This window comes from Columba livia, chromosome 6 (genome assembly GCF_036013475.1).
Source record: "Columba livia isolate bColLiv1 breed racing homer chromosome 6, bColLiv1.pat.W.v2, whole genome shotgun sequence".
In the NCBI taxonomy this organism is placed as follows: Eukaryota; Metazoa; Chordata; class Aves; order Columbiformes; family Columbidae; genus Columba; species Columba livia.
The window spans coordinates 35,331,543-35,359,538 of record NC_088607.1 but is presented as its reverse complement, the minus strand read 5'-3'; the positions used below and the strand labels follow the sequence as shown (position 1 = coordinate 35,359,538).

The 27,996-nt window shown below is 48.9% G+C and overlaps 1 protein-coding gene across 1 annotated transcript in view; it reads left to right on the top strand.

The window, feature by feature from the left end:
* The window catches only part of CDH23 (cadherin related 23), a 201,370-nt gene that overhangs the window by 27,656 nt on the left and 145,718 nt on the right, over positions 1-27,996 (top strand). Inside the window, exons 4-6 of the mRNA XM_065067987.1 lie at positions 16,807-16,949; positions 19,717-19,764; positions 19,985-20,077. Coding sequence (XP_064924059.1) covers positions 16,807-16,949; positions 19,717-19,764; positions 19,985-20,077 — 284 coding nt within the window. The remainder of the gene's footprint in view (positions 1-16,806; positions 16,950-19,716; positions 19,765-19,984; positions 20,078-27,996) is intronic.

The window sequence follows — 27,996 nt, the reverse complement described above, 5'->3', positions numbered from 1 at the left end:
TTGGTGCATTGTTGTTAGCAATGGATGTAGTGAATGGATTTCATACCCACATCCTCAGCATGCTCAGCTATGACAGGGTCAGTTCTTGTCCCAAACGCTTTGGACTCCTATAAGGATAAGAGCAACTTGTGAGTAAGCAAGCCCCAAACACCTTTGTAACTTAAACCACAAATGGTCAGCCCTTAGGCATTCCCGTGGCTGCCTTTGCCTTCTTCATGAAGTCTTCGTTTGGCACCACAGTCAAATGCCTGTGTTCAAAACAAGTTAAAAAGGAGGAAGAACAAGAAACTGGGAGAGCAGAAGGTGGCCCATTTCTTGGTGATGGGGCCTGAGCTTCATGGCCAACTACTTGTGCAAAATAAGTCTGCATATAGGTCCTCTACGTGCTTTGCAGCCTTTGATGCACATGTGCAGCCTCTCCAGAGGCACACGCAGACCTGCATTTCCTTCGCTCAGACCAGATCCAGTAGTTGATGGGATCCAGGCTGTGCTGGGCAAGTTAGCAATGCAAACTTCTGAAGGGCAGAGAAAGCTCCTCGTTAGCATGTTGGTAGTTAAATTTGCTGACCCCTGCAGGTCGGCTCTAATCTGAAGAGCACTCTTTAGTAACGTATTCTTCTGATGTGTCAACCCCAACCCCAGGACTTGTTATTTCTCCTCCTTGAAACCTCCCGCCAGCCCAGCAGTTTGTAACACTGGTAGAAACAGTGATAAACCAGCCTGTGCTGTAGATAACCAATGTGGGTGGTTGCTCCACTGATTGACCCTGCTTTGAGCAAAAAGACATGGCTCGCTAGTGTATTGTCAGCACCAGAGGAATGTCTGGGAAATCTTCATGGTGAAATCCCATCCTGGAGAGATGCTGCAGTGTGACCGCGCTGTCTTCGCATGACAAATACGTGGGGTTTTGTTAATATGCTGTATGAAGCTGTATTTTCCAGGTTTACCCCCATTTCTATGGCACCTGTTGGCTGCCGGAGTTGCAGTACCAGTCACGCTACAAAAATAATAGTGTATTGTCGACAGTGAAGTATAAGCAAACAGCAGCAACCATTAACTTCTTGATGGTACTTGTGCATAGGGAGATGCAGCCTCATGCATCAAACGTCTCGTGACGATGGATTCCCGATCCTTGAGAAGGAAGGGTCGGAGGGACCGGATGTTGTTTGCAAACCTCTCAGCTGAACACAAGCGGGTGAGACTCGCCGTGCTGGGTTGGACTCTGTGGTTCGTGTATCTATGCTTACCCAATCCATTGAGGATGTGGAATTTGGAATTGAGGGGGGCTCTAAAATTCAGGTGTGCTTCTGCTCCCTGGTGGGAGGCTGCAGCCAAAAGTTTCTTTGCACTTCTTGCCCAGGAAAAGCGACCTTCAGGCAGAGTATTTCCTGGGGAAAAAACTCCCCCAACCGTGACAGATTTGCCTATAAATCTCCAGTATTATTAATGTCCGGGTTCCCAAGGTCTGTCATCCTGCATGCTGGCAAGGCACGTGAGTTGCTCAAAAACAACGTACCGACTCATCAGTCATGTTGGAGACACATCGGAAAGCTGTCGCTGCCTGGGGGGGAGGGTGCAGGAAACCCGTGAGCGTGTTTGTGTGGGGGTACACAGGAGAACGTCCCACCCGGGAGCATGCGTGGGCATCCCACAGCGGCCCCGAGCCCCACAGCTGCCCAGCACGGGGGGTTCCATGCCCCATGTTGTCCTCCACCCTCTGCAGTATTTGGCCTCTCTGTTATCCCCCAAATAGCCCTGTGGCCTCGGGAGCAGGTACTGCTGGAAGCCATGCGCTTCCCTTCACACACCCACACCTGGTTTGTCTTTCCTTACCCATTCCATAGCAGCAAATAATAGCAGCATCCAGGCAGCTGCCAGGGCACAACTCTGTGACAACCGGTGACATTAGTTCAGTTGGGTTTTTTTGTGGCCATCTTCATGAATAATTCTGAAAGATGAAAAGTGTCTTTATTTTTTTTTTAATTATAGAAAGAGACTGGTTTTAAAATAGACTCGGCATGAGTATCTCTTATTGGTACAGGTATTAAGTTAGTTATGAATTTCTCACACTTTGGGTCCTAGGAAAATCCTTCCCTTATTGCTTTCTCATTCCCTCTTGGTTAATAAGGCTTATTAGCACTCTTAATAATGACAGATATAATCGCAGCCCAAATTTGAGGAAATTTGGGGAGTTACCTAGGCCAGGGTGCATCCTCCCAAGGACAAGGGCTAGAGTAAAGGACAACCAAAAGTGATGAAGAAGAATATCAAGATTGCTCATCCTTCTAGGTCTGATGCATTAAGACTTAAGGGACCCTTGTAAAGCCAAATAGCTGGTCGTGGCCTCACACTCTGCAAATCATAGTTCCAGATGGAGAGAGCAAGGTGGATTTTCCTCATCCAAGAAGCAGTAAAATAGCACAGGAGAGGTTCAAATGTCTCAAATGGGTTTTCCCCGTTAAAACTCTCAGCATTGAGCAGCTCTTGAGAAGCACAGGAGGTTTCTGAGATGCTGTGAAGGGGCTGGTTTTGCGTGTGAGTTTAGAGGCTGGTGCTGCCAAAGGAGCTGGAAAAATGTTCGACGTGTGTGATGCAGCTGTTGGGGCAGAGGTGGCCGGCACTTGGCTCTGACGTGTGCGAGTGGCTGTTGGCAAACAGATGCTGAATTCGGTGGCCAGTTCTCATTTCTCCCTCAAACAGCATTCAGGGGAAAGAGACGCTTTGAAAGTCTTTACGTTGAGCAGTTGAAAGAAGAAGTCTAAAACTGTGACTTATTGGATCACTTTTCTCTTCATACATTTCCACTTTTAGAACAGTCTGTGATTGCTTTCTTTTTGCCTTCAAACCACCCGGCAGCTGGGATTTAGCATGGAGTTTTGTGTTCTGTTGAGATTTTAAAATGTTTTTATATATGACTAAGGGATTATTTTTGAGAAAGGGCTGGTTGGGTCACTAGGTGAGGAGTGCATAGGCTCAGCCAGCCCTTGCAGCTCCGACCCACCTTGCAGAAAGAGCTGCAGGTCACCTTGGCCATGGGAAGTGTCCTGGATTGATGCGTGTCTTAGGCTGGGGGTCCTGCTGGGGTCACTGTCTCGGTGACTGGGATGGAGCTCTTGGGACCTCTACTGCTGAGTATGGCAGCGCAGTGGGGCGAAGGTGAAGAACGTGAGGTCTTCTACTTGGTATCTCTTAAAATTGGGTCACCTGGCTGGTCTGCTTGTCCCTAAAGTGAAAGTCACCCTATAGGGAAATGGTGGTTTGTAGAAGTAAGCGGTGAGTGAAAGCCGAGCCCTGCAGACACCCCCGGGACAGGGCCCTGCTGGCTGTTGTCCATCTGCCTCACCGCACCAAGCTTTAGCTCTGCATCAGGAAGGTTTTGCAAGCATCGCCTCTTCCTTGTGCAGCTTTTGCTTCTCTGTCTACTTAACGTGGTGACAAAGATCACGAAAAACCTATTTCTCTTCTTCTAAACATAAAAATTGTGTTCTTCTTAAAAAGTAAAGACATACCTAGGGTGTTGAGTGCCCCTCAGCCAAAATACAGCAACCTCTGGAGCAAAGCTTGGTGGCAGCAAGGGACACAACTGCCTCGGAGCAACATGGTGTCGTAGAAGACTAAAACTGCTCTTGAAGGAGGATTTGTGATTTCAGACGTGTCGCACGTACTGTACAGGCTACAGTTGGTGATACAGAGGCCAGGGGAAGTCTGTGCTTGTTGCATGCCCGAGGGATTATATCAGTATTGGAAACAGCCCTTCGCTGCTTCCTTCCTCACCTCGCTTTCTCTTGCTGTGGTGAAACTCCTGCAGCAATTGTTCCTGGGAGCTCTGAGACAAAACACACCGGACAGACAGGATCCTGAATAAGGAGCCCCGTGGTTGCTTGCGAGGTGGAGATGTTTTCACTGGGGTTTTGCATAAAGTCAATTAAGTACAGCATTCAACTTGTTCTCTTTGCGAGAACTTCTGTGCAAGTTGTTTTGTGTTTTTAAGGGGGCTCAGGCAGGCTGAACCCTCCACATCTGTGCGAGGATACGTTTTGGTGCAGGTGCCTCCACAGACCCTTGGAAAGCTCTTTCTGGAGGTACATTGCATTTCATCAAGATGGAAAGGCGTTCCCACCTGACCACAGTGACCATTTGCATGGTGGGAACAGCCAGTTGCCAACACTCAGAACAACAGTTGCAGGAGCATTTAGCAAGAAATCCTTTGTCTGAAATATGTTTTTAATAAGCTATTTGCTGGATATATTCAAATAACAAATAAAACCCTGCAAATCCAAGTCTATTTGCAGACAACTCACAAATGAGAAAGGCTAAATTAATTGGACAATTTGGTCACTAGGGATGCTGGTCCAGCTGTAACAGAGCTCTCCAGCTGTTTGTTTGCAGAAGAGCGTGCTTTCATAGGAAAAGGAAAAACACTCGTGGGTGTATTAACTCAGAACCGAGTTTCCAGCTGCGTGCCTGTGTGCTCTGCCTTGCGCTCCTGCCAGCGACTGGAGCTCTGCTCCAAGGTTTCCTCTTGCCATAAACAGCCTCTTTATTTCTCACTCATTGTCCTCCTGGCCACCCTTAGACATCTGTGATGTGCAAAGTGAGGTAATGGCCCCATGAAAGCCTCCCAGGCTTCAACAAATATCACCATTGCTGTCCTCTGGCGTGTACCGCGTGTTGCAAGTACAACTGGACTGCTGCTTCTTCCAGTTTAGGCTCTTGTGGCTTGACTTCTCCCTTTTATTTGGGTGGGTTTGCTGCACAGGACCGTAGATGGGGAGAAGATGATGCTGCGTGTTGTGTTGCGGCTGTGAGGAGCTTGCAGGGATGAGTGGAAGAGTTTGGGTGCTTGGAAAAGCAGGATGCTCTCAATTTAGTTCCATCTATAGACTGGAGCTCTGCCCAACTTGTTCTGAAGGAGCTTGGCTTTAACTCGGTACATTGGAGTCATCAGTCCAGTGCGCTTCATCCATTTCCTTTGCTCTTGTTTTGTTTCTGTTGTTAAACAACCCCAGCTGGTTTGGAGGCTCCGTAGCTGAAGTGCCCCATTACTCACAGGCAAGAGGACAATAGAACATGGGGCCGCTCTTAAATGTCTCTCCACGTCGGCATCATTAATAACCGCAACGCCGGCATCACTTGCTCCTAAATAGCCTCATTTATCAACAAGCAATTTACTGCAGCGCCGTGGTGGGGACGCAGATAAGCTCGTGCCTCAGATACCCGGGCACCACCTGCCAGGTCTCTTCCCACCTTCTCTTTGGTGTTTTGAGAGGGAGAAGGGGAGAGGGAGGGAGGCATGGTAGGGAATGTTTCACCCAAGATGTGGCAGCAGTTGGGTTGTGCTTGGAGGAAGGCAGCTTCGAGGCCAGGACTGATGGATGAAGGAGCTGATGGGTTGCATGTGTTGTATTTCCTCTGGCTGGTCACCTCTGTGGAGAGTCTTCCAAGCATCTGGTTGTCTCTCTTGAGGGTTTTATTTGCTTTTCCAGGGTGAGAGGAGCAGGAATTGTAATCTTTGCAAAACCGGCTGCCTTGGGCTTCCAACTTCTGGCCTGTTTCTGTGAGTCTTGCGGTTACTGCAGCCACATCTTGGAGACCAAGAGGTACTAACTCAACTCTCAGCAAGAGAGATAAATTCAAGAAGTGATTTCACTGCATCTTCATTATAACCAGGCAGAATGCATCACCCAGTAAGCACATGTTTTGAAACCTCAAAGAGTTATGCTGACAGTCCAAGGCAATCTGCTTAGGCATTTGAAGTCTGAAGACAAAAATCTGACCTCTGGTACCATTTCCTTCTGGCTTTGGGGCTTTGACGCACATACCAAAGCACACTTGTGCTGGAGCAAAACACCCTGCAATATTTGGGATTAGGACGACTGTATTTGTATGTTCCTCTGAACCCTTTGCAGAGCGGAGCAGCTGGGCCATAGGCAAGCTGTAGCACTGAAGGTTTTGTATTCCCTGTGAGGCTGAGAGCTTTGGGGATGCTTCATCTTTTGTGAGGCACAGATGAGATTTCAAACACGATGTGAATGAATCCCGCTCGAACTTCACTTGCTCAAGTAAAATTTGCTGACTGTTGTGTTTTGGCTTTTCTTTTCTCCCATTCATATTGATCAGCTCCCCGGTTGGATGGGGTTGCTGGTGGAGGAGGCAGCTCTCAGCAGGATTTCAGAGGTGGCGTGTTATACTGGGGCTCATCCTTGTTGCTGGAGCACAGCTGGCGTCGCACTGACGCACCAGCATTGGGGATGTTTGGCGCTGATATTCGCATGACTTCCCCGTTAGTGTTGCTGGCATCGTTGCCTTACTGTCCGCAGGGTGTCTTGTCTTACACCCCATGGGCAGCCCCGCTCAATGCCGGGACAGTCCTGCAACCCAGTCTGCAGGCAGTGCAAGCTAATGAGCTTTATATCTGACCTCATATTAATTGCAGAATAGCTTCTCTTTTCCAATTAACGCAAAGCTATGTTACCTTGCCCGGGTAAGATGCAAAGTACGGTGTGTGTGTCATCTTACTCATAAATCATTGATTTGCACCACCTAGCGAACCGCCTCATTAACTAGACTTCTGGGGTCCTGCTTTTCTTCTGTGTGCCCTGGAGTACTTTTAGAAAGCTGGGTATGGCCAGGGAGAAGCAATGAGCTCGAGGACGGTGGGTCAGCTGCATCTTCCAGTCTCTGCTGCCCTCCTGCTTTCTGCACTGAGTAGGAGATTGCAGTGGGAATTTACCCCTGTTTTTCCAAGTTGAGGAGAGGTGATTCCCATCCGAATGATCTCAGTGAAGCTTAGTAGAGCTCATTGCATCCACTAAGTGGAAAGTAGTCCCTGGAGCAAGGATTTGGTTTCAGTCCTCGCTACTGCCCCAGCTGGTTGGTGCTCTCTGGACATAGGGTACCTTACATTCTTCCACCTGCTTTGGACCTCCTTTTTTGGGAGGGATGGCAACAGCTCATCTGTCTTGATGGCGTGTTTTGACTCAATCAAGCCTTGTCTAGTCTTTCCTACTGTGAGTGCATGGCACTCAGCTGGATATCTAGTCTGTATAACTAATTGGCAGGTGCCTCTGAAAATATGGGTGCTTAGCATCCCTGCTGCTACTTGATTCTAGCTGGCAAGACACCTCTTGGTAGTCAAAAAGGGCAGGTGCAACAAGTCACCTACTGAAATGGTTTCTAGTGACCTGCGAAGCCCTTTGCACGGTGTCTGGGTTTCTCTGGCAGGGTCAGTGGTCTCTCGTTATCTCTGTGCTTGCCAGCTGGCAGTCAAAATGCAAACTTGCCTGGCTCTGTTTGGGAAATCAGTCCTCTGCCCCGTGGTTCCCTACACGGGTCTGACCCTGGCACTATGGTGCTGCTGATTCAATCTCCGCCTTTCTTTGTGCAACTTGTTTGGTCAGTGGGCATGATTTCTACAAATTGCTGTTGTTTCTGGAAGCACACCCACCGTCCCTGCCATCAGTTAGCGCTGGCGTCCAGCCAGGAGGCTCTGACCTCAACATCCCTGTTAATGCGGAGTTCACCCCAAGGAACCTCTTGGAGTCATTGCTTTGGAGGAGTTTTCCCAAAACACTTTCTCTGTGCATAGTCGGTAAAGCTCCCGGGAGGAAGGTCTCCTTGCTGTGTCCATGAGGATTCTCAGGTGTCCTGGGAGATGGGGGATGTCCTGCTCGCTGTCTGTGCTGGTTTGCATTGATAGGACACGACTGGCAACCACGTCTTTTAAAGAGAAAGGGTTGCAACCCCAAGGAGGGACACTCAGCTTTCCTTAGTTCAGCTATTATTTCCATGGACCTTGTAGGAATGCGATGTTTTCTGCGGTGCAAAACCTCCTCCCATGTTGGGCTATAAGTTGCCAGGGAGGCTCCTGAGTTGCTGGGGAGAGGGTGGTCGTGGTCATTGCTGGGAGCACCTGCTGTGAAAATACTCATGCAGCCTCTGCTGAGTGGGGCAGTGAGTTAACTGGGCATTCACCTACACGCAAATCCATTGTTCAAAGAAGCGTGGTCTTCTGAGTGTCCTGCGTCCCCTCCAGTGGTCTCCACCTCCATCTTGGAGCTTGCCCAGGTACTGGGGAAACCAGGGTGAAGGTCTCCTCATCACTGATGATCTTGTTTTTCTGCCTTTTACTGGGCTGGGATACCCACACAGAGAGAACCGGGTGGCATTTCTCTGCACACCAATACCTGTCATAGTTTCCTTTGACCTATGAGTGTTTAATTAGTTAAAAAATGAACTCTTTTCTTTTTGGAGGGGAGTGAGAAGGTCAAAAGAAGGCATGGAGGAACAAAAGAAATATTCCTTACTCTTTCTGGGCTGTTTCGTATTGCAAAAATTAATTAGAAAAGGATATTCTATGGATTTAGGCTTTAAACTTCACGTCAGAAATGTTAATCAAGACCGTATTAGCTAGATTTTCCCTCCAGTAGCGAGTGAGGGGGGTGCACGGCGTGTTTGGGGTGTTTTGGAGACAGAGGCGATGGAGATGTTTGGTAGCATGGCTGTGGGGACAGAATGGGTTTGTCTTCCCCGGTGGGCAGCAGCTACAATTGAGTTTGGATCTCATCCCGCCAGTGCTTCTGGGGCAGTTCCAGGATGGGGTTTGTAGCGTCTTTTCCAGTTTTAAAAGCCCGGAGGTGATGTTGGGGCTTTTGGCCACCAACACCTCCGTAGACTTCATTTCTGGAAAATCTGCTAACCTCAGATGGACGTTTTCCTTTGCTTTTTCTGTCTGTCCTGCCTCCTCTCACCCCTGTGTCTCATGAGTAGCTGTTAGTCGCATGAGGGCAGCTCCAAGGGCCAAGGCTGCATCTGATATTTAGGGTGTTTTCCTGTCCCATGGCAAGTCTGTGTGGGTATTGATAAATATCTCCGTCTGATTTCCAATTGGAAACAAAGGCAATATTCCTGCCATGGTCGATTTGGAGATGGTTCTGCCTGCTTTGTACCATCTTCCTCCTGAGCGTTGCCCTCATCTTCAGGAAACCTCAGGCTTTAGAAGGTGCTACACCCCGTGCTTTCCTGGGCTGACGGGACATCTTGTGTGCTCCTGTCTTCAGTTTACAGCTCTGCTGTAAAGTACTGAGTCAATCTTGTGTGCTTTCCCCATTTATAACCCACAATGTCCAGTGATCATGCTTCTCCAGGTGTTTATTCCCCCCGCTCTCCCTTGTGCGTTTATTCTCTCAGTTTACCAGGTGCCAATTTCCCACTCGGGAAAGTCTAAATACTTCAATTTCCCAATTCCCTGCTGCTCCTCTTGTCCTCTGATCCTTCTCAGACAAAGGTGAGAGCGAACCACCAGGTAATTTCTTTGGAAAAGCTAGTTTCAAACAAAGCGCCTTGAATGGTGGGCTCAGCTGCCAACATCAGCATCATGGTGGGGCTGCTCTGCTTGGGACCAGGATCAGGCCCCGACTGGACCCCCTCCTCTCCTTCCCCTCCTGTCGTGGGGATGAAGACAGAAGGACAGATATCAATAAAAGTGAAAATGAGCTTTTTTGACAGAGCAGCTTCTGCGAGGGAACTTTTATTTTTTATGGTGCAAACAATGGATGGAGCAGAATTTGCATAAATCTCATTAGAAAAAAGTGCAAGTTTCATAAATCTTGTGATAAATTAATGCGATATCATTCCAAACGTGATGTATTAATTTTAGGGTGAAATGAATGGGTCTGTGATCATTGTTGGTAATTATGAGGCTCCCAGGCAGTGTGGAGAGGAAATGATTTTTAAGAGGGTTTTTTTAATGTAGGAACCTGTTTCACGCCAGGAATATCTAAGAGACCCACATTCCTTCTTTTACAGGTGTTTTTTGGTTTGCTTTCCTGGGGGTTTTGGTTGGTTGGTTGGTTTTTACGCCATTGTGTTGACTTCCCCCTTTGGTGCTGATGCCATATATTCTTTTCCAAAGCAAACGAAACAAACACCCTTTTGACTTTGGCAAACTACCCATGTTCCCGCTTGCCCAGGGACTGCGGGTTTGCAGCAAACCTGAGGGCAGGGGTTGCCGGGTCTCTGCCTGGCTAGACACAAGCACTTTTTTAATCCCCCTTTTCCGAGCAGATCTGGAGGTGCCGCAGTGATACTGAGGCATTTTGGGGATTTTCCTGGTTGGAAAGCTTTGGTTAATAAACCTCCAAGCCACGGAGGCGCCATCCGCCAGGAACACGTGGCACCAGCATGAGGCCATGTGTCTTAAACTGCTTTTGGAGAGCTTGCTTGATATCCGCGGTGTTGTAAGACCTGTTTGATGGAGGGAAATCGTTGTGTCTTAACCGTGTTGATATAGGTGTTGCTGCTTCTCTGCCCACATGGTGCAGCAGGAGAACCTCGGCTATTCTGTTTGGTGATAACATCAAGAAAGTTTTATGTACCATTGTTGTTTTGTATTTGTTTCTCCCCTCTGGTTTCTCTGGTAAAGTTAACCAAAGGGCTTGGTAGATAGCAAAGCAAACCGAAGAAGCCCTCTGTTATGAACGTTCTTGGTATGAACACTTGTCCCTTCTTTACCTGCCGCCTTTTAAGCAGGTTTAACCCCCTTTTTAAGCATCTGTGTGAAAGCTGGGGGAATGGAGACAGGCGATGCCTCTTTCCGAGCTTTACCGCCGGCTGTTGAGTCTGCTCACGGGTTCCGTCTCGACCCCGACTCCCCACTCGAACTAACTAAATGCAGCAGAGGAATGACAGGCTCCGGCTCCTGCTCTGGCTCTGGGCAGCTGAGGAACCACGAAAAACCCTCTCGCTTTGCCTTTCGCTGCCTGGCGTGATAAACTCCCTCAGAAATGGCTTTGACTGCACAGATTTGTCTTCACTCTTCTCTGCCACCTCTGTGTTTGGCTCCTTTTCCTCCTGTGTGTGATGGGTGATGGCAATAGCGTATGTGCTTCTTGGACCAGCTTGTCCCTCCGTAATTGGTAAAGACCTTCTGTTTTTTTTTCTGCTGGCAAGCACTGTTATTTTCTCATTTATTTATTTCTTACGAGAGCCTTTTTAAAGAGATGCTCATGTCTCCCTGCCACTTTTCACTGGCTCTGCAGCACAGTAACCGGAGCGGAGCAGCCTTGGTTCTGGGGTAAGCTGATGCTTCCCATTAGCACCTGGAAAGAGAAGTGTGTGTAACGCTGAGCTCAACTTGAATTGTAGGAGCGGAAACTTTCTTTACTGAGTCGCTCTGGAAAGTTTTGGCTCAAGTGGTTGAGCCTGTTCTGAAAAGAAGGCCAGGGAGTATCCGTTGAGGTTGTGTTCATATAATGAGCTGGCAGCTACGTGCTTGGGGATGGAGGAGTGGGTTGCCCTTGTACCTGTGGCGTGCTTTTAGGTGATAATCTGAATGGTGTTGGCCAGAATTTAGTCTCAGCATGCTTGCACAGCGTGAGTTTTGCTAACATAGCTCACCCTTGGTGTGCTCCAGCTGAGGAGAAAGGTCTGGAGCACATAATGGTTGGGTCTGGGAGCCTGAGTCTTCTGCATCACCTATGGCTATCCGTGGGAAACTGCTCCAGGAGGCCTGGCCGGACTGGGAGGAAGGCAGGAATGAGGATGGGGAGACCCTGGTGCCTGTAAGAGACTTTCTGAGCCTGCTTTGCTTGCTCTCCTCACCCCCTGTCCTGTGTCCATGTTGGCACCAGGTGGGCTCACCTGTGCACGCTCTGTCCCTAGCTCAGGGCTCATCCTCCCTGGGAAAGCCGTGAAGCCTCGTCCCAAACATGTGAGCAACTCTTGCCCACTGTAACGTCCTGCTCGAAACCAGAATTTACTATATTTTCCTTGCTAGGGAATCACTGTCCTTTCCCTCACGCTGCTCAGAGGTTGCACATTGTAGGGTTGCTCAGCAGCACAGGAATATTGGCATTTCGTCTTAAAATCTTTTGGAAAACATAATGGAAGGGCTTTTTCTGAAAGGTGAGAGAGAAAATGAATTACAGGCAAAGAAAAAGGGAGCAGGTGAAAAATGAGAAGAACAGGGTTTGAATTTCAAGATCGGATCCATCAAATCCTGACGCTGAGCACACCAGCGGCCAGCCTGATGTGATGGACGGGGCTAACGGGACATGCCTGTGCTGGGACAACCAGGGCAGGAAGGCAGGGCTGCTGGCTAGCAGCTCATGTCAGGGCATGGGGTGCGATTGTCCCCTGTCCCTTCTGAGGAGGGGAGGAAGGAGAGCCAAGGAAATCTGGTGGCAGCTACTTTGGAGCAGAAGCGTAGCAGTGGCCTTCACATCAGGGGACTGACTCCTTGCTGCAGGGTGTGGATGCTAAAATGATTCTTGTGTAAATAAATTTGTGCAGATTCGAGAAGTTGAATAGCAAGTGAGGGCTCTCTGTGCCAGGCTGTGACCTTGGTGGAGGACCACAGGCATGGCTGTCAGCACAAGGGCTGTCTCCCTGCCGCTTCCCTGCCCCGTATGCCCTGTGCCTCTGCTCCGTCTGCTGCTGCTGCTGCGTGGAAATGTCTGGCTTTTGGGTGCACAAAGCCCCTCGCCTGTGAGCTGAGCGCCCGTGGCACTGGCAAGCTCTGGACCACTCTCGGTAGCGGTGGCAGAAGGTGGGGAGCCAAGGAAGTGCGTGGCGACGGTGCCCACGGATAGGATCCAAATCCCGGCACTGGTGAGAAACAACGAACCAAGGAGAAACAGGCACGGGCTTTTAGGAGCTGGGATTAAAACGCTTTTAATATTAAAGTGTAGCTGATGCCTGAAGTCTTGAGCGCAAAAGCCAGAGCAGTCAGCAGAGGGATTCCTATTAACTCCAGCTGGGTATGGATCAGACCTTTTAAGAGTGCATCTTATTAAGCAACTAATTAGAAACCTGCCCCTTCTGTTGGATCCTGGTGTCCTCCATCTGCCCAAAGCCCTTCCCTGTGCAGACGCTGGCCGCATCTTCATCGTCCTCTTGCCCTGCTCCTAAGGCTCCTCGGCACCTCCAAAACCCTCCGGCAGCTCTGGGATCCTCCCACAGGGTTCATTTTTCTCCTTTCTCACCCCACTCTTGCAATCAAGAGGAGCTGGGAAGGCACAGCCCCTTCACCTGCTTTTCCCTTTGGCTAAATGGAAGGGCAAGAAAAATACGCGGGTTTACAGCTGAAAGCAAGATGCCAAGACAGGAGTTTGTGTATGGGGGGAAGTACAGCCCATAAAACAGCCAAACCTAAAATACTACATCATGAACAAAGCAAGAGGTGACAAAAGAGCAAGGAGCTCCTGAGGTCAATCAAAGTTCAAGACTGGGAGAAAGAAGAAAATCTGTGTATGTGTGAGGAAGAGGGAAAAGGAGCCGTGATTGAGAGAAAGGAGGCAAAAGGAGACAAGATAAATGGTGATTATCTGGCGGAATCAAGACACTTAACTGCCCTGTCTGATTCCCCAGGGGAAACAAACGCAGCCTATAGCTTTGTGCTGCAGAAGGGTCATTTGTCCCTGTTTCCCTTGCTGGAGCCAGGTCGGCACTTGGTTTTGTGGTGGCTCACAAAGAGCTTTCATGAAAGAGAGTGTGTGTGTGTGGGGGGAATAGAATTGACTATATCAGTGCTAAAGGGATTGGTGGAAACCTGCAGAAACGTTTGTCGTGTTGGTGGAAGTGGTGAAGGAGCCCGGGATGCCCATCCGCATCCCACACCCCTGGTTCGTACCGCACGCTGAACCTCAGCATTCCCCCGGGGTAAAGCTTGCAAAGTCAGAACAATAAATGCGCAAGCAATTGTAAAAATCCCATTTCTTATTTCAGGGATCTGCTTCTTGTTGTCTTCTATTTAATTTGTTATTTTGATCTGTATTTTATGGATTATTTTTCCTACAATGAATTGGGAGGTGCTTCTAAGCTAAGGTGGTGATTGCTGGCTGACGAACAGGTGAAACAGCTCTTAATTTTTGGTGCCTCTCTTGTGAAGGTTTACTTGACATTGTGTTTTCCTGTGCAACAACATGCAGCTCACACTTTAATGTTCCGAGCTACCCTATCCACATCCTAAAAAAGTTTCTTGTTTCTAACACATAAAAAGAAGGAAGAGTTGAGGAGGGTATAAGCGCTGGATATTCCCTTTCCTTGCTTTACACGCTAAATCCAACCTTGGTTTTGATGTGCCTGGACGAGAGTCAGCAAAGCCCAGCGTACTGTTTCACAGGGATGATGCATCTTGTTCTCCAGGTTATCCCGAATTTAGGAGTGAAATTCCTTGACAGCGGGAGGTAGATCTAATGTGGAGAGACAGAGAAGACTTCAATGTACATTTGCTGGCTGATTTCTTTGTGCAAGTGAGTTTGCAGCATAAAAACCATGAATGTGACTATGATTAGAACCAGGTGGGACATGCTTTTCCTGTTCAGCAGGATTTTAAAAGTGGTCCCAGTCACAACTCACAGTGGAAGGGAAACAAAGAGCTTTTGGGGATTGAAGAGTTTGCAGGTCCGGAGGGAAGTGCGGATGCCCTGTTGATCTAGGGGGCTTGTATGAGATGTAAAGTGAAAAAGCCTTTTTCTCCCATTAAATTTGGCAGAATAGAGATGTATGACCCCGAACTTACCTTAGTCATTGGCTTTCTCTGCCATGGGGTTGGTCTCAGTCTTGCCCTGTGTTCTGGGGCAAAGAAACCTTTGTGAAAGAATAAACCCAAGCCTTGTTTCATATCAAGGCTCTTGTGTTTCAGAACTTGTAGGGTCACTCTCTATCTCCAGTGTTGGCTTCACTGAAGAGTTGGGAATGTTGTGGATGAACTGGCTGATTGTACTGGTTTGGATAAGAACTGTTTTTTCCACATCTTTGTCCAAAAATGTCTGATTTTGACCCGTCGCTCGTTTGCACCAGTGCGGGTGGAAGGTGGATTTTTTTCCCAGTGGTCAGCTGTAGTTGCTCTTTTTAAAACAACTGTTATTCCTTCTCTAAATATAAATTCAGCTGGGTTTGAGCATTGAGCCTTGCTGTGCTTTCTTGCTCTGGAAGGGTCATTTTTAAGCATTACATTTTGTCCTCTTCATGCATGTGCTCGAGATGCCTGAGTCATTTTGCAGTTCAAGCGTTTAAAGTTAAATGCAAAGTGGTTTTGCTAGCTTTCAAATATCTGTGGCTCCCTCTTGCACCCAGTCCTGAAGGCGATGCAGCTGGCGAGCAGCGTGCAGAATGGCAGCCCTGATAGAACTGGCCCTATTCCCCAAAAATCACTCATCTGAGCACCCAGGGCATGAGAAGAGTTCCTCGTGTGCTTGGACCTTTAGTCTTGTCAGAATGGATTTGCCATGCTGTCAGCGGTGTTCGTACCGACACCAGTTTTATGTAGCGCTGGTGGCCCTGGCACCTGCCAGGCCAGCCGGGTCATTGCTCCATTGCGCTTCATTTGTATCGTACCGCACTAAATTTTTAGTCACAAAGTCATGCAGTGCTAAGTCAAATGCCTTACAGAAGTCTATTATTTCTTCACAGTTACCTTTATCTGCCAAAATTGTAATCTCATAAAAGAATAAAATCAGGTTTGTTTGACAAGGACTATTTTCCATAAAATTGTGTTGACTGGCATTAATTATGTTCCTATCATTTAATTCTTTATTAATGGAACCTCGTATCGGTTTTTCCCATTATTTCTACGGTGATTGATGTCAGACCAAGCCGTTGGTAATTGGCCGGCTCGCTCTGCTCGCCAAGCCGTGCTGCTGCATTGCCCTCCGCTCTGCTGGCGCTTCCCCCCTCTTCCCAGATGGGTGAAATTCTGCTATCCCCCCTCCTGGGCCAGATGTTTGGGGTTGTGGGGTGCTCCCGTGCTGCCAAAGACAGCTCACACAGACGCTATCCCCCTCATCCTCAGGCCTAGGTGGCCAAGAGGGTCTCCCATTCTTATCTCCATCCACCAACTTTTCTCCTCCTATTTTCTCCCCATCCTGACTGAGAGCACCTGGGTGGGCACCAGGCAGCCAGCCATGGTTGTCCTGCCACAGTGGACATTGAGTGTGCTCGGAGGCATCGTGGAGAGGCTCAGAGTGATTCAAGGAGGTTCTTATAGAGCTGAAAGGGGGCTCCAAGGGTGGTGGCCATCCCTTGCTTTTTGGAGCAGTAGAAGTCATCCTGCTCTAGGAACAGTGTGGAGACAGCAAGCAGGATACATGGCAGCAGCTTCGGAGGGTCCAGGTTGCCTCTTGAGTGCTGTTAAGAGGAGGCATTTACACCATATGGCCCTGAGGGATGGCTGTGCAAGGTCTCTGTTGGCTGGGCTATTCGAGATGCTGCAGAAGATAGTTTGAAACATGATTTGGCGGAAGGTAGTGCTGGGTTTACCCCAGCATCTCTCATGCTTTCTGGGTGTGTGGGGTCTATGTATGCCAGAAAGACCAGCACCTGTTCCAGCTGCTGTGTTTAAAACCAGCCTCAGCCCTGTGTCTGGCCCCCAGCCCCACTGAATCCCTGAGCCTCAAGGCACCTGTGGACATCACATTCTTGCTCTTGGCCTTGAGATATTTGCTTTTAACCTGGAAATGTTGCGGTGGCCCTTGGCAGGGGAGAGCGTGAGGGAGGCTGGTAGGCACCTCTCCAGGAGAGATATGGGCTCCACCACTGTCTCTAGTGCCTGAGGTGGCTGTGGTTCTGCTGAAATAACGTGGCTTTCTCTTCTGATAAGTGTGAGGGAGGAGCTGTGGTTCAGTCTATCTGTGCTGGAGAGAACAGTAAGGCCATGCACAGCTTGACTGCCCTTGCTGCTTGAGGTATGGTAGCACCATGGGAAAATAGCTTGGGGATGACTTACGGGAGGAAAGCAGACAACCTTCAGGATTTCTTCTTCTGTTCCATTTTGCTCATGAGTTCTTTCCTTTCTGTCTCCCCCAGGCTCCTCGGTGACTCAGCTGCTGGCTCGGGACCTGGACAATGACCCCCTGGTGTTTGGCGTGGTTGGGGAGGAGGCCAGCCGGTTCTTCGCCGTGGAGAGCGTGACCGGCGTTGTCTGGCTCCGGCAGCCCTTGGACAGAGAGGTAACGCTGCCTTCTGCTGGGGGAGGAGAAAAAAGTCCCTGCTGGGATAAATGGCGACTCTTCACCTTTTGTGGCAGCTGGGGTGTCGGGAATCCAGGTGTCAGACGTGTCCTGCTCACCCTGTCACTGTGGGGACAGAGGGGGAAACAAGCAGGGTGCTCTGGTTCCATCTGGCTTGTTGTTTTTCATGGATCTAAGAATAATATTTGCAAGTTCAGAAGTGAAGAAAACAATAAATGGAAATGATCCACCAAAGAGGGGGATGCTTATACATTCAGGGAAATTTACAGCCTCTCTCTTCAAACCTATGTTCCAATGAAATCCTTTGCTACTTAAACTGGTGTGTGAAGAGACCTGAGGTTTCCCTGTTTATTCAATCTCATGATGAATTTTCATCATCTTCTGGGTTCAGGTTGCTGGAAGCTAAATGGGGCAAGATTTTTGCCTTGACCTGTTTCACGCTCCTGTTTTCAACGGTAGCTTTGGTGTGCAAAGACAGTGCAACCCATCCAGGCTCCTCTTCTACAAAAGCCCTAGCCCTTGCCACATTCCTGGAGTGAGGAAAAAGGGATAGATAGCACAGGAGTTTGGTAAGACTGAGAAAATACTGTATGACTTGGGCACGGTGCTTATATCCCCGTGTTCCTTTTGCCAGAAGCAACGTCACGAAGATAAAACCCATTAACGCGCCTCAGGGTGCTGTTGGTCCTGGTTGGAGCCAGCCCAATGTGAAGATGCAGAGCAGCAGCGTGATGGATGCTGCTTAGGCTGGGTGAAGGCAAAACCCAGTTTCACAGCATTAAGGTCGAAACTAGGCTCTGGAAAGATAAAGTGGTTTTCTTCTCCCCTCCACCTCCCCATACAAACAGCTGCTGGCATGAGTCATAGATTTCTCTTATTCAAGTGCCTACTGCTTCCCAATACTTGTGATAACAACATTAAGCCAAGGAGGTCAATAGATTTGGGTGACTTTTGGTGCAAGGTAGGAAGGGAAGGGGCTGAGCGGGCTTAACGTGTGGCTGGGATGAACTGGGAGAGGAACCTGCACCCATCTCCTGAGCCCAGGGGCTCCAAGTAGGTGAGACATGGAAGAGGGTGAAGACCAGCCATATGCATAGCTTGGTATGAGTAAGAAAAAGCTATAAGTGGCAATTTATGGTGGAGGGGAGGGATGGAGGTGAACAGCACACCAGGAGCAGAGAGCACCAGCTTGGATGCATGGGGTCAGAAAGTCAGGGGAGAGAAAGCCCTACAAGAAAAGTGGTGGGGAAAGAAAAACAAGGAATCGGTTCTTGTACAATGGAGGAGAAAAAGAGAGACTTGGAAAGGGAGAGGGAGTCATAGGAGGGTAAACGATGCAAGAAAGGGGAAAATAGAGAGAAAGAGGAAGGAGTGAATGTATAGAGGCAAAACGATTTTTTAAAGATTATTCACTCCCACAAAGATGAAAAGGAAAACAGGTAAAAAAAAAAAAAAAAAAAAAAAAAAAAAAGACAAACTCTGAGTCTGAAAAATGTGTTAAAATGAAGGGTGGAGACAGAAATTAGCATTCTCTAACTTTCTAACTTTCTCTGATTATTTTATCAAGTTTTTCAAATTAAATGCTCAACAGGTTGGTTGTTTTCTCCTGTTTTTCCTTTCTTCCCTACTGCTTTGTCCCTTGTGGTGGCACACACAAGGGGGAATAGGGGGAAAAGACACTGACGAAGCAAGGTGGGATGTCCCAGGAGCCAGAGGCTCCTCTTCCCTCTTCCCTCCTGTCTCCATCAGTATTTCAGCTCCTCTTTCTGTTCCCCAAACCCTTCTACAGGGGTTGCTACCCTGGTGCAAGCCGAGCTCCTGGTCTAGGTGCCAGCAGCTGTTGCCAGTCCCTGAGCTGATTTTTTTAGGAATAAATCAACCAAATCTGCAGTACAGAGCCATTCCAAGTTTGCTTCCCAGCCTTTCCTGCGCAACACTTTGGGAACATGGAGCTCTTGTGCTTGAGCAGCTTGGGCAGGGCAGGGGCACTTGTGGTGGGAAGGGATGCTGGAGGAGGAACCAGAACACCAAACGATGCCCAGGTACCAGACTGCTGTGGTGTCCCACTCCTGCTCTCCATTCACACACGATTCCTTGGTAAATATGAGATAAATGATCATGGGTAGAAAAGAAAGCTCAAGAAGAGAAGGTGTGCCTCCACTAGCAATATCTCCCTGTTGCAGCCATTTTTAACTACAGATCCTGGGCTTATCCCAGTTTTCCCAGCTCTGTCCTATCCCAAGAACTTCTGCACGGCAGGTAGAGTTGGGAAAGCAGCAGCAAGATTTAGATATCCTCAGTGAGACGGTGCTGTATTGTCATTGCAAACGAAAGCTAAATATGATGCTTTTTGTTTGGTGTTGGGGATCAGGTGGGCATGCAAAGAGAGCTGGGGCATGATGAAGGAGGCTAAAGAATGGGCTCCTCTCATCTACTTTAGCCTAGCTTTCTGTTTAAAGTACTTGGCTGTTAATCAGAGATTTGGTTCCTTAGTCCCAGCATCCTCCTGACCCAGGGCAGAGGGTTTCTCCACAGCCATGAAATACGTTGGAACCCTGCTGGCATTAATATTTCTCAGTGTTTTATGCTCAGTGTAGGTGACTGCACTCGAGCATCGCTTCTCTCCTTGAAGGTCCTGAAAGCATTTTGCATGTAATAATATTGGCTAAAAGTCCCAAGCCTGCCATCTGCAGATAAACACCACAGTATCTTTAATTATATGTTTTTCTTCTCCTTTCCCTTTCAGACTAAGTCGGAATTCACGGTTGAATTTTCCGTCAGTGACAGCCAAGGGGTAAGTGTGACTTCTCATTTCATGGTCTGCGGCACGGGCGCCAATGGTGAGTGTGGATTGCATGGGGACCTTCTGCATCGCCTTGTGAGGGTTTGGGGAGCAGGACCACCCCGACCATCATTTGCTAGAAGTCAGAAAAAGCAGCCACAAGCTTGCTTTAGGTTTTAAATCCACGGGTAAAGCTGACGCCTGCTCCCTCTTGTTGTCCCCATGGTGGCAGGTGATCAAGGGAACGGTCAACATCCAAGTGGGAGATGTGAACGACAACGCCCCGCGGTTCCACAATCAGCCCTACAGTGTCCGCATCCCGGAGGTAGGAACCACTGCAACCTCCCAGCGTCTGGCTTGTCCCTTGGTGGCCACACTTGCTGGCCAGTTGCCACCACAGAGCTGTGTGCTCGGCTACATGAGGGCCGCCAGAGCGCAGGACTGTCCTCCTGCCCTGGACCCTCACTGGGCTTGGGGGAGAATTAAACCTCTGGAAGTTATTGTTGCCTGGAAATGGGCAGAAGAAAAATGGCCACAATTTAGGTGCTGGGGAAAGGCAGGCAGAAGAGGTCTGGAGCTCAGAGCCTTTGCAGCCTTGGTAATGTCTTTCCATTGACACAGGTGAAGTCTGACAATAGCTGGAAATATATGTATATACATATTTTTTCCAGTCCTTTGAGCAGTGGGGAGTGTGCAGCTCTTGTCACAGAGGTGACATGAGGCAGGACTAAATATTTCTCCAAGCACCTGATTTCTGGTAGAATCTTGCCCAATGGCTTCTGCCCTTCCTGGTGATTTCCATCCACAGCTCTGTAGCAGGACTCGTCCCATCATGTCCTAGGAATAATGTAGGTAGGAAGGGACCACAGGAGCTCATCTGGCCCAGCCTCCCGCTAAAGCAGAGAGGATTTGCATGTTAGATCAGGTTGCTCAAGACTTATCCAGCCAAGTGTTGAATATCTCCAAGGACAGGGTTTCCACTCTCTCTCCATGCTGGTCATTGCAGAGGAGGTGACACCGAGTCATACCATCAGGGAGACCTGCTGCACCTAAAGTGCAGCTTGGCAGAAATAGGTCAGGAACTTACAGATCTGATGTGAATTTAGACTTCAAAGGTGTGGAGTGAAAGGTGGTTCCTGGGGCAAAAGGGAGGAGGTTGGGATATTATTTTTGAAATGGGGAACCTAGTAGGGCATTTCACGTTCTCCTATGGAGGAAAGCTCTCCCTCTCGCACCTGCGTGCCAGGGCAGAGCATGTTCTTCCCGGAGCATGTCTTGGGGTGTGGATGAGGTCAAGTGTGCATGTGTGTGTGTGAAGTCACGCAGCCTTCAGTAACAGAGAGGTACAAACGGTGGCGTTACAACTGTGTACTCAATATGCTGGCTGCTGACGCCCTGCCGTGCTGGGCTTTGATCTCTCCCTGTCCCTCTGCTGCAAGGATGAGGTTTCTTCATTAGGCTGCTTGTGATGTATGAGCCGGGAGTTTTTAGTCTCATCTTCGCGCCAAGTCATCTGAAACCTCCCTTTGAAATGACACCGGGTCAGAGTCATTTCTTTTCCTCTTTAAAGCACAAATGGCGCAGAAATGACTTGGCAAAACCTGCAAGAGCTGCTGCTCACTCTTGCCTTTCTGGTCGGGTGGATGAAAAGTGGGTTTCTGTGTTCTTCCCTGGGGCTGAATTAAGCCCCGCTCTTTCTGTACCTGGAGCAGCCATACCAGATCTCCTCTTGCTCATTGCTTCTGTCCCGAGAGCTGATACTGCAAATCTTAAGCCTTCCACATTTCAGATCTTAACCCATGTCAAGCCTGGAGAGCAAGGAGGGCAAGGCTCCAGTGATGCTCTGGAAAATTAAGGCTGCTTGAGGAAAGGGAACTGTGGACAGGTGAGCTGGACAAAAAATAGATAGCGGATGAAGAGGTTGACTTCTCTTTTGCACGTCACTCTGCTTTGTACGTGAGTTGTGATTCTGCTAGGAGGCATTTCCAGGACTGTCTATATGGTTTGGGGTATAGCAAGCATGGGGCTCCTCAAGTGCATCCACTCTGCCACCAGACCTCCAGAGCTGGGCTTTGATGGAGCGTCGCCTAATCTAATTACAGGGCATCGTGTGGCCGTTGCCAGTTTCTGTCTGTGATCTTTAACCAAGGGCACAGATGGGAGGCGACGAGCCACAAACTCAGTGCTCAGCCAGCATCCTCCTTCTACCTGGGGAGACAGCCTTTCCTTGACAGGCACTGGGAGAGCAAGGAATGGGGTCCTACCACCTAAAGGGGACCCTCCGATGACTGAGGTCCATAGGAGATGTGAGCAATGAATTTCTGTGTGCTGGCATGGCTCTTGAGGAAGAGGTGCCTGTTGAGAGATTTGCTGGTCCATGGGTTGTTCTTGTTGCTTGACCACAAGTACTCAAAGCTGGAGGTGATGTGGCATGGAGAATCTTCAATATCTGAGGCCTCTTGAGCCAGGGGACACCTTGGATGCAGCTGATGCTGGTGATCACGGTAGGGGACGACAGTGTCCCCAGGTCATCATCGTGCTCTGGACAGCTCAGGCCAGGGCGAACACAAAGGGCATAGACAGCAAAATCTGTTTCAAAGGCCACCCTGCCCAAGGTGAAGGTTCTATAGCTGATGAATCCAGCAGGGGCAGGAGAAGAGGCCAGCAGAAGCGGTAGTGCAGCTTTGCATGGGCTGGCTCTGCACAGAATTGGCAGCTAATGAGGGTTTTTCTCTTTTTAATTTTGAGATAAATGGGTGTATCGATTTGCAGTTGTCCTAGCTAATGGAGCAGCAACAGAAAGGCTATTTAAACCTCACTGCTATTGTGTGGCACTAGGAAAGTCAAAAGAAGAGTGTGCATAAATAAATGGAACATGAAGTAAACTGACCTTTAAAAACAATACTGCCTCTAAATACCCGTCCTGGTGTTCTGCGCAGTCGACTTGATTTGAAAATGGGAATTTATTTGCGCATGGGCTGCGGGCTGCGATTCCTTTTTAGCTTGGGGAGAGGATGCCCAGTTTAACCACAGCAGCTCTGAATACTCAGCCTGGGGGTCGCTCGTGTGTCAGGCTGGTGCTCCCGGTCCTCTGTGCTCCTTGTGTCTCAATCGCACCCCTGGCACCTGCCTGGAATAGCCAAGTGAGGGGCTGTGTGTCGGGAGAGGACATTGCTCTGGCGTAATCGTCCATCCTGTCTGGGCAAGAGTGCCCTGTGATTTGCTTGTCGAAAGGCAACGGCGCGGTGCGGACGCTTTCAAGTCTGTAAAGGAAAGGGGAATCCTGCTAGAATTGGCAACTTAATTCACCAAGCTGGCCTCGACAGAGCTCATTAAGTTCTCGTGTATTCATTTCAGGCTAATGACTGTCATGCTGACTGCTGTTTGATTTGCTGTAATAGACTTTTATGGCTTTACGGTTTGCTAGGACGTGTGTGCCTCTGTCTGTGCCCTGTGGTGCTGCTGTAGAACATTAGTTAGCCGCTCATGTGCTTGCTACTCTGACCTTCAGGGTTTGTTCTCTTCCTGGATGCATCATCCCTTGTATGTCCCCTCTTGCACATGCTCTTTTTCACCCTTGCTATCCTCAGCCGACCCCAGGGTACCATGTTTCTGAGTCCATGGTAGGCTGTGGTGGTGATGCCGTGGTTTCTGACAAGCCCGATCTGCTTTATCTAATCTATTTTTCTGTTTGGCTGGATCTGTAGGAAACCCAGGCTTGTTGGATTGTCACAGTTCAATGGCTTTAGGTGGAGCGAGTGAGTGAAGTGAAGTGAAGCCACCACACAGGGTGTGTGGTGTTGGGATGGGGGTAGCCTTGGGTACTTGCTAGGCTTTCTTGTCCCACCTTCCAAGCATGGGACCTTCAGGGTCATGGAGCCCTCTGTTTACCTTTGAAATGAAACATAAGGAGGCTGAGGGGAGACCTTCTGGCTGTCTACAACTGCCTGGAAGGAGGTTGGAGCATGGAGTGTGTTGGTCTCTTCTCCCAAGTAGCAAGCGATAGGACAAGAGGAAATGGCCTCAAGTTGCGCCAGGGGAGGTTTAGATTGGATATTAGGAAAAAATTCTTCCCAGAAAGGGCTGTGGGGCATTGGAACAGGCTGCCCAGGGCAGTGCTGGAGTCACCATCCCTGGAGGGGTTGTAAAGGTGTTCAGACGAGGTTCTTAGGGACCTGGTTTGGTGCTAGAGTTGGTTAGGTTATGGTTGGACTCGATGATCCTGAGGGTCTCTTCCAACTGAAATGATTCTGATTTTACAAACCTTTAAGCTTATCCTCAGAAGACATAGCTTTGCAAGACTCTCTTCTGCATTTCCTAATTCTAGGTGTTCCAATGTCTACAGGACACTCCATCTTGGGTCCTGCAAAGGTCCCTCAAAGGTTGAGGCTCTTGTGTGGTGTGGTAACCAAGTTTAGTACCTTCCTGTGAAGAGCTGTTTTCCCCCATAACTGCCAACATCCTGAGCCTGCTGGTCAAGTTCAAATCATTCACATCCTTCTCTTGGCCCTGGAGCATCATCAGTCTTCACAAGCTGGCAGAAAAGGTCACTTAATTGTTGGTTTTTTATGCTGAATGTTCCCTCAGGAGGTTTCCAGTGGGGTTTTCCCTCCTTTGGTGTTCTCCTCATCTGCTTCTTCCTGTAATATATATTATTGGGTTACGTCTTGCAGCAAAAAGCTGTCCTCAGCCAGCTCCAGGCCAGAGACTGCCGATTAGCACCCCAGCCTCTCACGAGATGACACTTGCACCATGAGAACGCATCTGTAACCTGACAGGAGGTAGCAATTTTAACAAGGCTGTTTTCAAAAGGCACCCACATCATTGATAACCACAAGCATCCACATTGGGAACGTGGTCATCTCTTCCTGAGCTGAAGCAAGTGTTGGTAAGAGGCAGAGCTGTGGGAAAGGAGCTTAATAATAGAAAGGAAAGTTTGTGGGCAGCACACGGCATCGGCTCGGCAGCTACAGTCCAGCTTGCAGGTGTCGCGTGTCCTGAGCTCAGCCCTGATTTACCCATTTATTTTAATTGGGAGGCAGGCGGGCGCTTGCCATCAGCAGCATTCCCTTCTGCTCAGGGAGCAGCCTTTGGGATGGAGCCTTCACAAGCTGCTGGTCAACATTGCCATCCTTAATATGGTGGGGTAGTTGAAACAGCAGCTTTTATGATTTTCTTTTAAATCGTGCAGAAAGGTGTTTGGCGGGGAGGGAGAGGGAAAGGAGGGACCGTCACTGCCCTCTCCCGTGACATAGCCTGGAACCAGACCGTGCTAGAGGGTGAGCGGTGCCAGGGAGGATCAGAGAAAGCCCCAAAAGCCCTAGCTGTAATTACAATTATTATTTTGCTTTAATGGTAATAATGTTGGTAATTACATCAGTTTCCCTGCCATCCTACCCGGGAGTCTACAGGGGCTCATATAATTCTATTGCGATGGCTCCGAGGCCCGATGCTGCGCATACGAAGCAGCTGCAGGGAGCCCGAGCTCCTATTTCAGCCCCATTAGTTGTTCCCTTGCACGCTTGCACACACCTTTTGGATTTGGTTTTGGGTTTTTTTCCTCCTTCATTTAAAGAGCCTTTAAATTGAAGGCGGTGATAACAGAACTGATAAGAAAGATGTTCCTGCCATGTTGCAAAATTGGCTATAATCACAGCTGCCGGCTTCCCTTCCTTGTCTCTTTTTCTTTCTTTCCCCTTCTCGCTCTTTTCCTTTTCTTCCTCCCCTTATGCATCTATGTGGATTTTAGAACTGCAGAAATCATTTACAATGAATAACTAATCCACCAAATCCAGCCTTCTCCTCCTTCCACCACCTTCGCACATGCAAAACGTGCAAGCGTATCCAGCTCTTCCGCAGCATTTGGGATGCGATGTTATTTATTTATTTACAGCAGTGTGTTTTGTCTACGTCTGTGTGCGTTTGTCTTTTTGTTTTTTTAATCAAACTTCCTAGAAAGGCAGCAAACGACTCAGCAGATTATTGAGGCTGTGTGGATGAAACGCTGGTAGAAGGCAGGCAGTTCTCTTTCCTGGGGAAGCGAGCATCTCCATTTCCCTTCCACCCCAACATCCCATGGGCGTGGATGATGCTGGGTGCTGGGGGTACGTCCCACCTTCGGTGCCTGGTGAAGAAGTGGGGTAGCAGGTGAGACCTTTCCCAAACTTTCCCAAGCATCCTCATTTTCCATTGTGTTTGTTGTCTCTGGGTTTCAAAGCCAGCCTCCCTCAGGCTGACTAAAGTACAGCTTAGATCTCCACACCATCTCTCTGACTTCACAGAGTTGGTCGCCAGATGTTTGTTTTGATGTTTCTCCTTTCCATATAGATGTGTGTCTATGTATTTTTCTTAAAAAAGTTTTTGAGCAACCTTTAATTACTTTCCAACTTCATCCAGCAAGCTTGTGGAAGCAGACACACATTGCAAAGCGTGTGCCTTCCCTTCAGTAGTCTTAAGTGTGGGTGTACTGCCCATCTATTAAAAAGCCATCTCTTAGCTGGATGGGATAACTCCTTTGAGAGGATTTCATCTGCTCTGTAGTCACGAGGTAGAATATCCCTCTAAAAAATCATGATTCTTCCCTCCTCTTTCAACCCCAGCCTGCACGATCCACCAAGACGGCACTATTTCTATATTGTTTGGGAATACTGAATGTTAAGATGTATCTTCACATAGAGAAAAGTGCCCAGTTTTGCCAGTGGGACACTGTTTTTCATTGGAAGTCAATAGGCTTGTGCGAGTGACGGTCTCCTGGTGTGGCAGAGGAGAAGGAAGGGGAGCTGAGGCAGTGGTAGGCGGATGATGGGGACGGAAGGATGTGAATAATGCACGAGTCGTCAGGCTGAGTTCGCTCCGACAGGTGGGATGCCGTGTGCATTGGCACGCTGGCTGCGTTTGGCTCGGGGGCGAGTTTGTAAATATTCATAAAGATCCTCCTGTTGCACATGCAAGCCGAATGTAAACAGGCTGATGAAGTGCAGGGAAGTTCAGACGCCGTCTTGGGCATTCGTTCTGGCTTTGGAATGCTGGCAGCCCCTTTGGGCAAGAACCTGGGAGCACAACAGGTGGCAGCTGCTGTCTCCTCCCTGCTCTTTGCTGCCAGCACCGGAGAACGATACTTAAACAAAATGGGCTGCAGCGCATGGAGTAGAATGCAGCATTTGGGCAGAAGGATTTGCACAGCTGACATCAGGCACATCCATGGGATTTATATAGAAACTTGTTAAGGGGTGAGGTGCTTATTAAAGAGTTGTGGTGCATCTGTATGGTGTGGCCAGGCTGGAAAGGGTCCAGAGAAGGGCCACAAAGATGATCAAGGATGGGAAAGCCACCATATGAGGAAAGGCTGAGAGAACTGGACTTGCTCAGCCTTGAGAAAAGAAGGCTCAGGGGAGACCTTATCACCATCTTCCAATAGTTAAAGAGTGGCTACAAAGACAACGGAGACTCCCTTTTTACAAGGAGTCACCTGGAAAAGATGAGGGGCGATGGCTACAAGTTACTCCTGGGGAGATTCCGATTGGCCACAAGAGGGAAATTTTTAATCAGCCATTGGAATAACCTCCCCAGGGAAGCGGTGGATTCCCCAACATTGGACACTTGAGATTCAGCTGGACAGGGCGCTGGGCCATCTTGTCTAGACTGTGCTTTGGCCAAGCAAGGTTGGACCAGGTGACCCCTGAGGTCCCTTCCGACCCGGTATTCTATAATTCTGTGATTAGACATGGAGAATTTGAGCGGTGTGGCTTGGGTACGGGGGACTGCACAGGGCTGGGAGGCTGCTGGACATCTCTCCTCGCCTTGCACGGGGGAAGCTGTTGGGTGATGCAGCAGGTGCTCGGACCCAGAAGCATCCTTCCCTCTAAAGGTCATCTGTGTGCAAGTTTTTGTCGTTATTGCTGATTCATATACTGTGACAACAGATGGAGAGTGTCAGGGGGTCTTGAGTGACTTCCTGACATCCTCAGGAGAAAGAAAGTCTCCACCTCTAGCAGTCCTGTCACTTGTCTGGCTTCACCGGTGAAGAGGAGACTTTGGTCCTTTGAAATACGTGCCCAAGGAGTGAAATGAGAAACGCAACAGAAACTACTGGGGCGGAAAACTCCAAATGGCGTGGAAGTAATGTGTAAAGTGTCCTGGAGATAACAGTCATTTCCACCAGGCAAAACTTGGGCTCTTTCTGGAAGGATCCTGCAGCAAGGAGGGGGGCAACGCCTGAAAATTAGAAGTAGTCGTGCTGTTCTG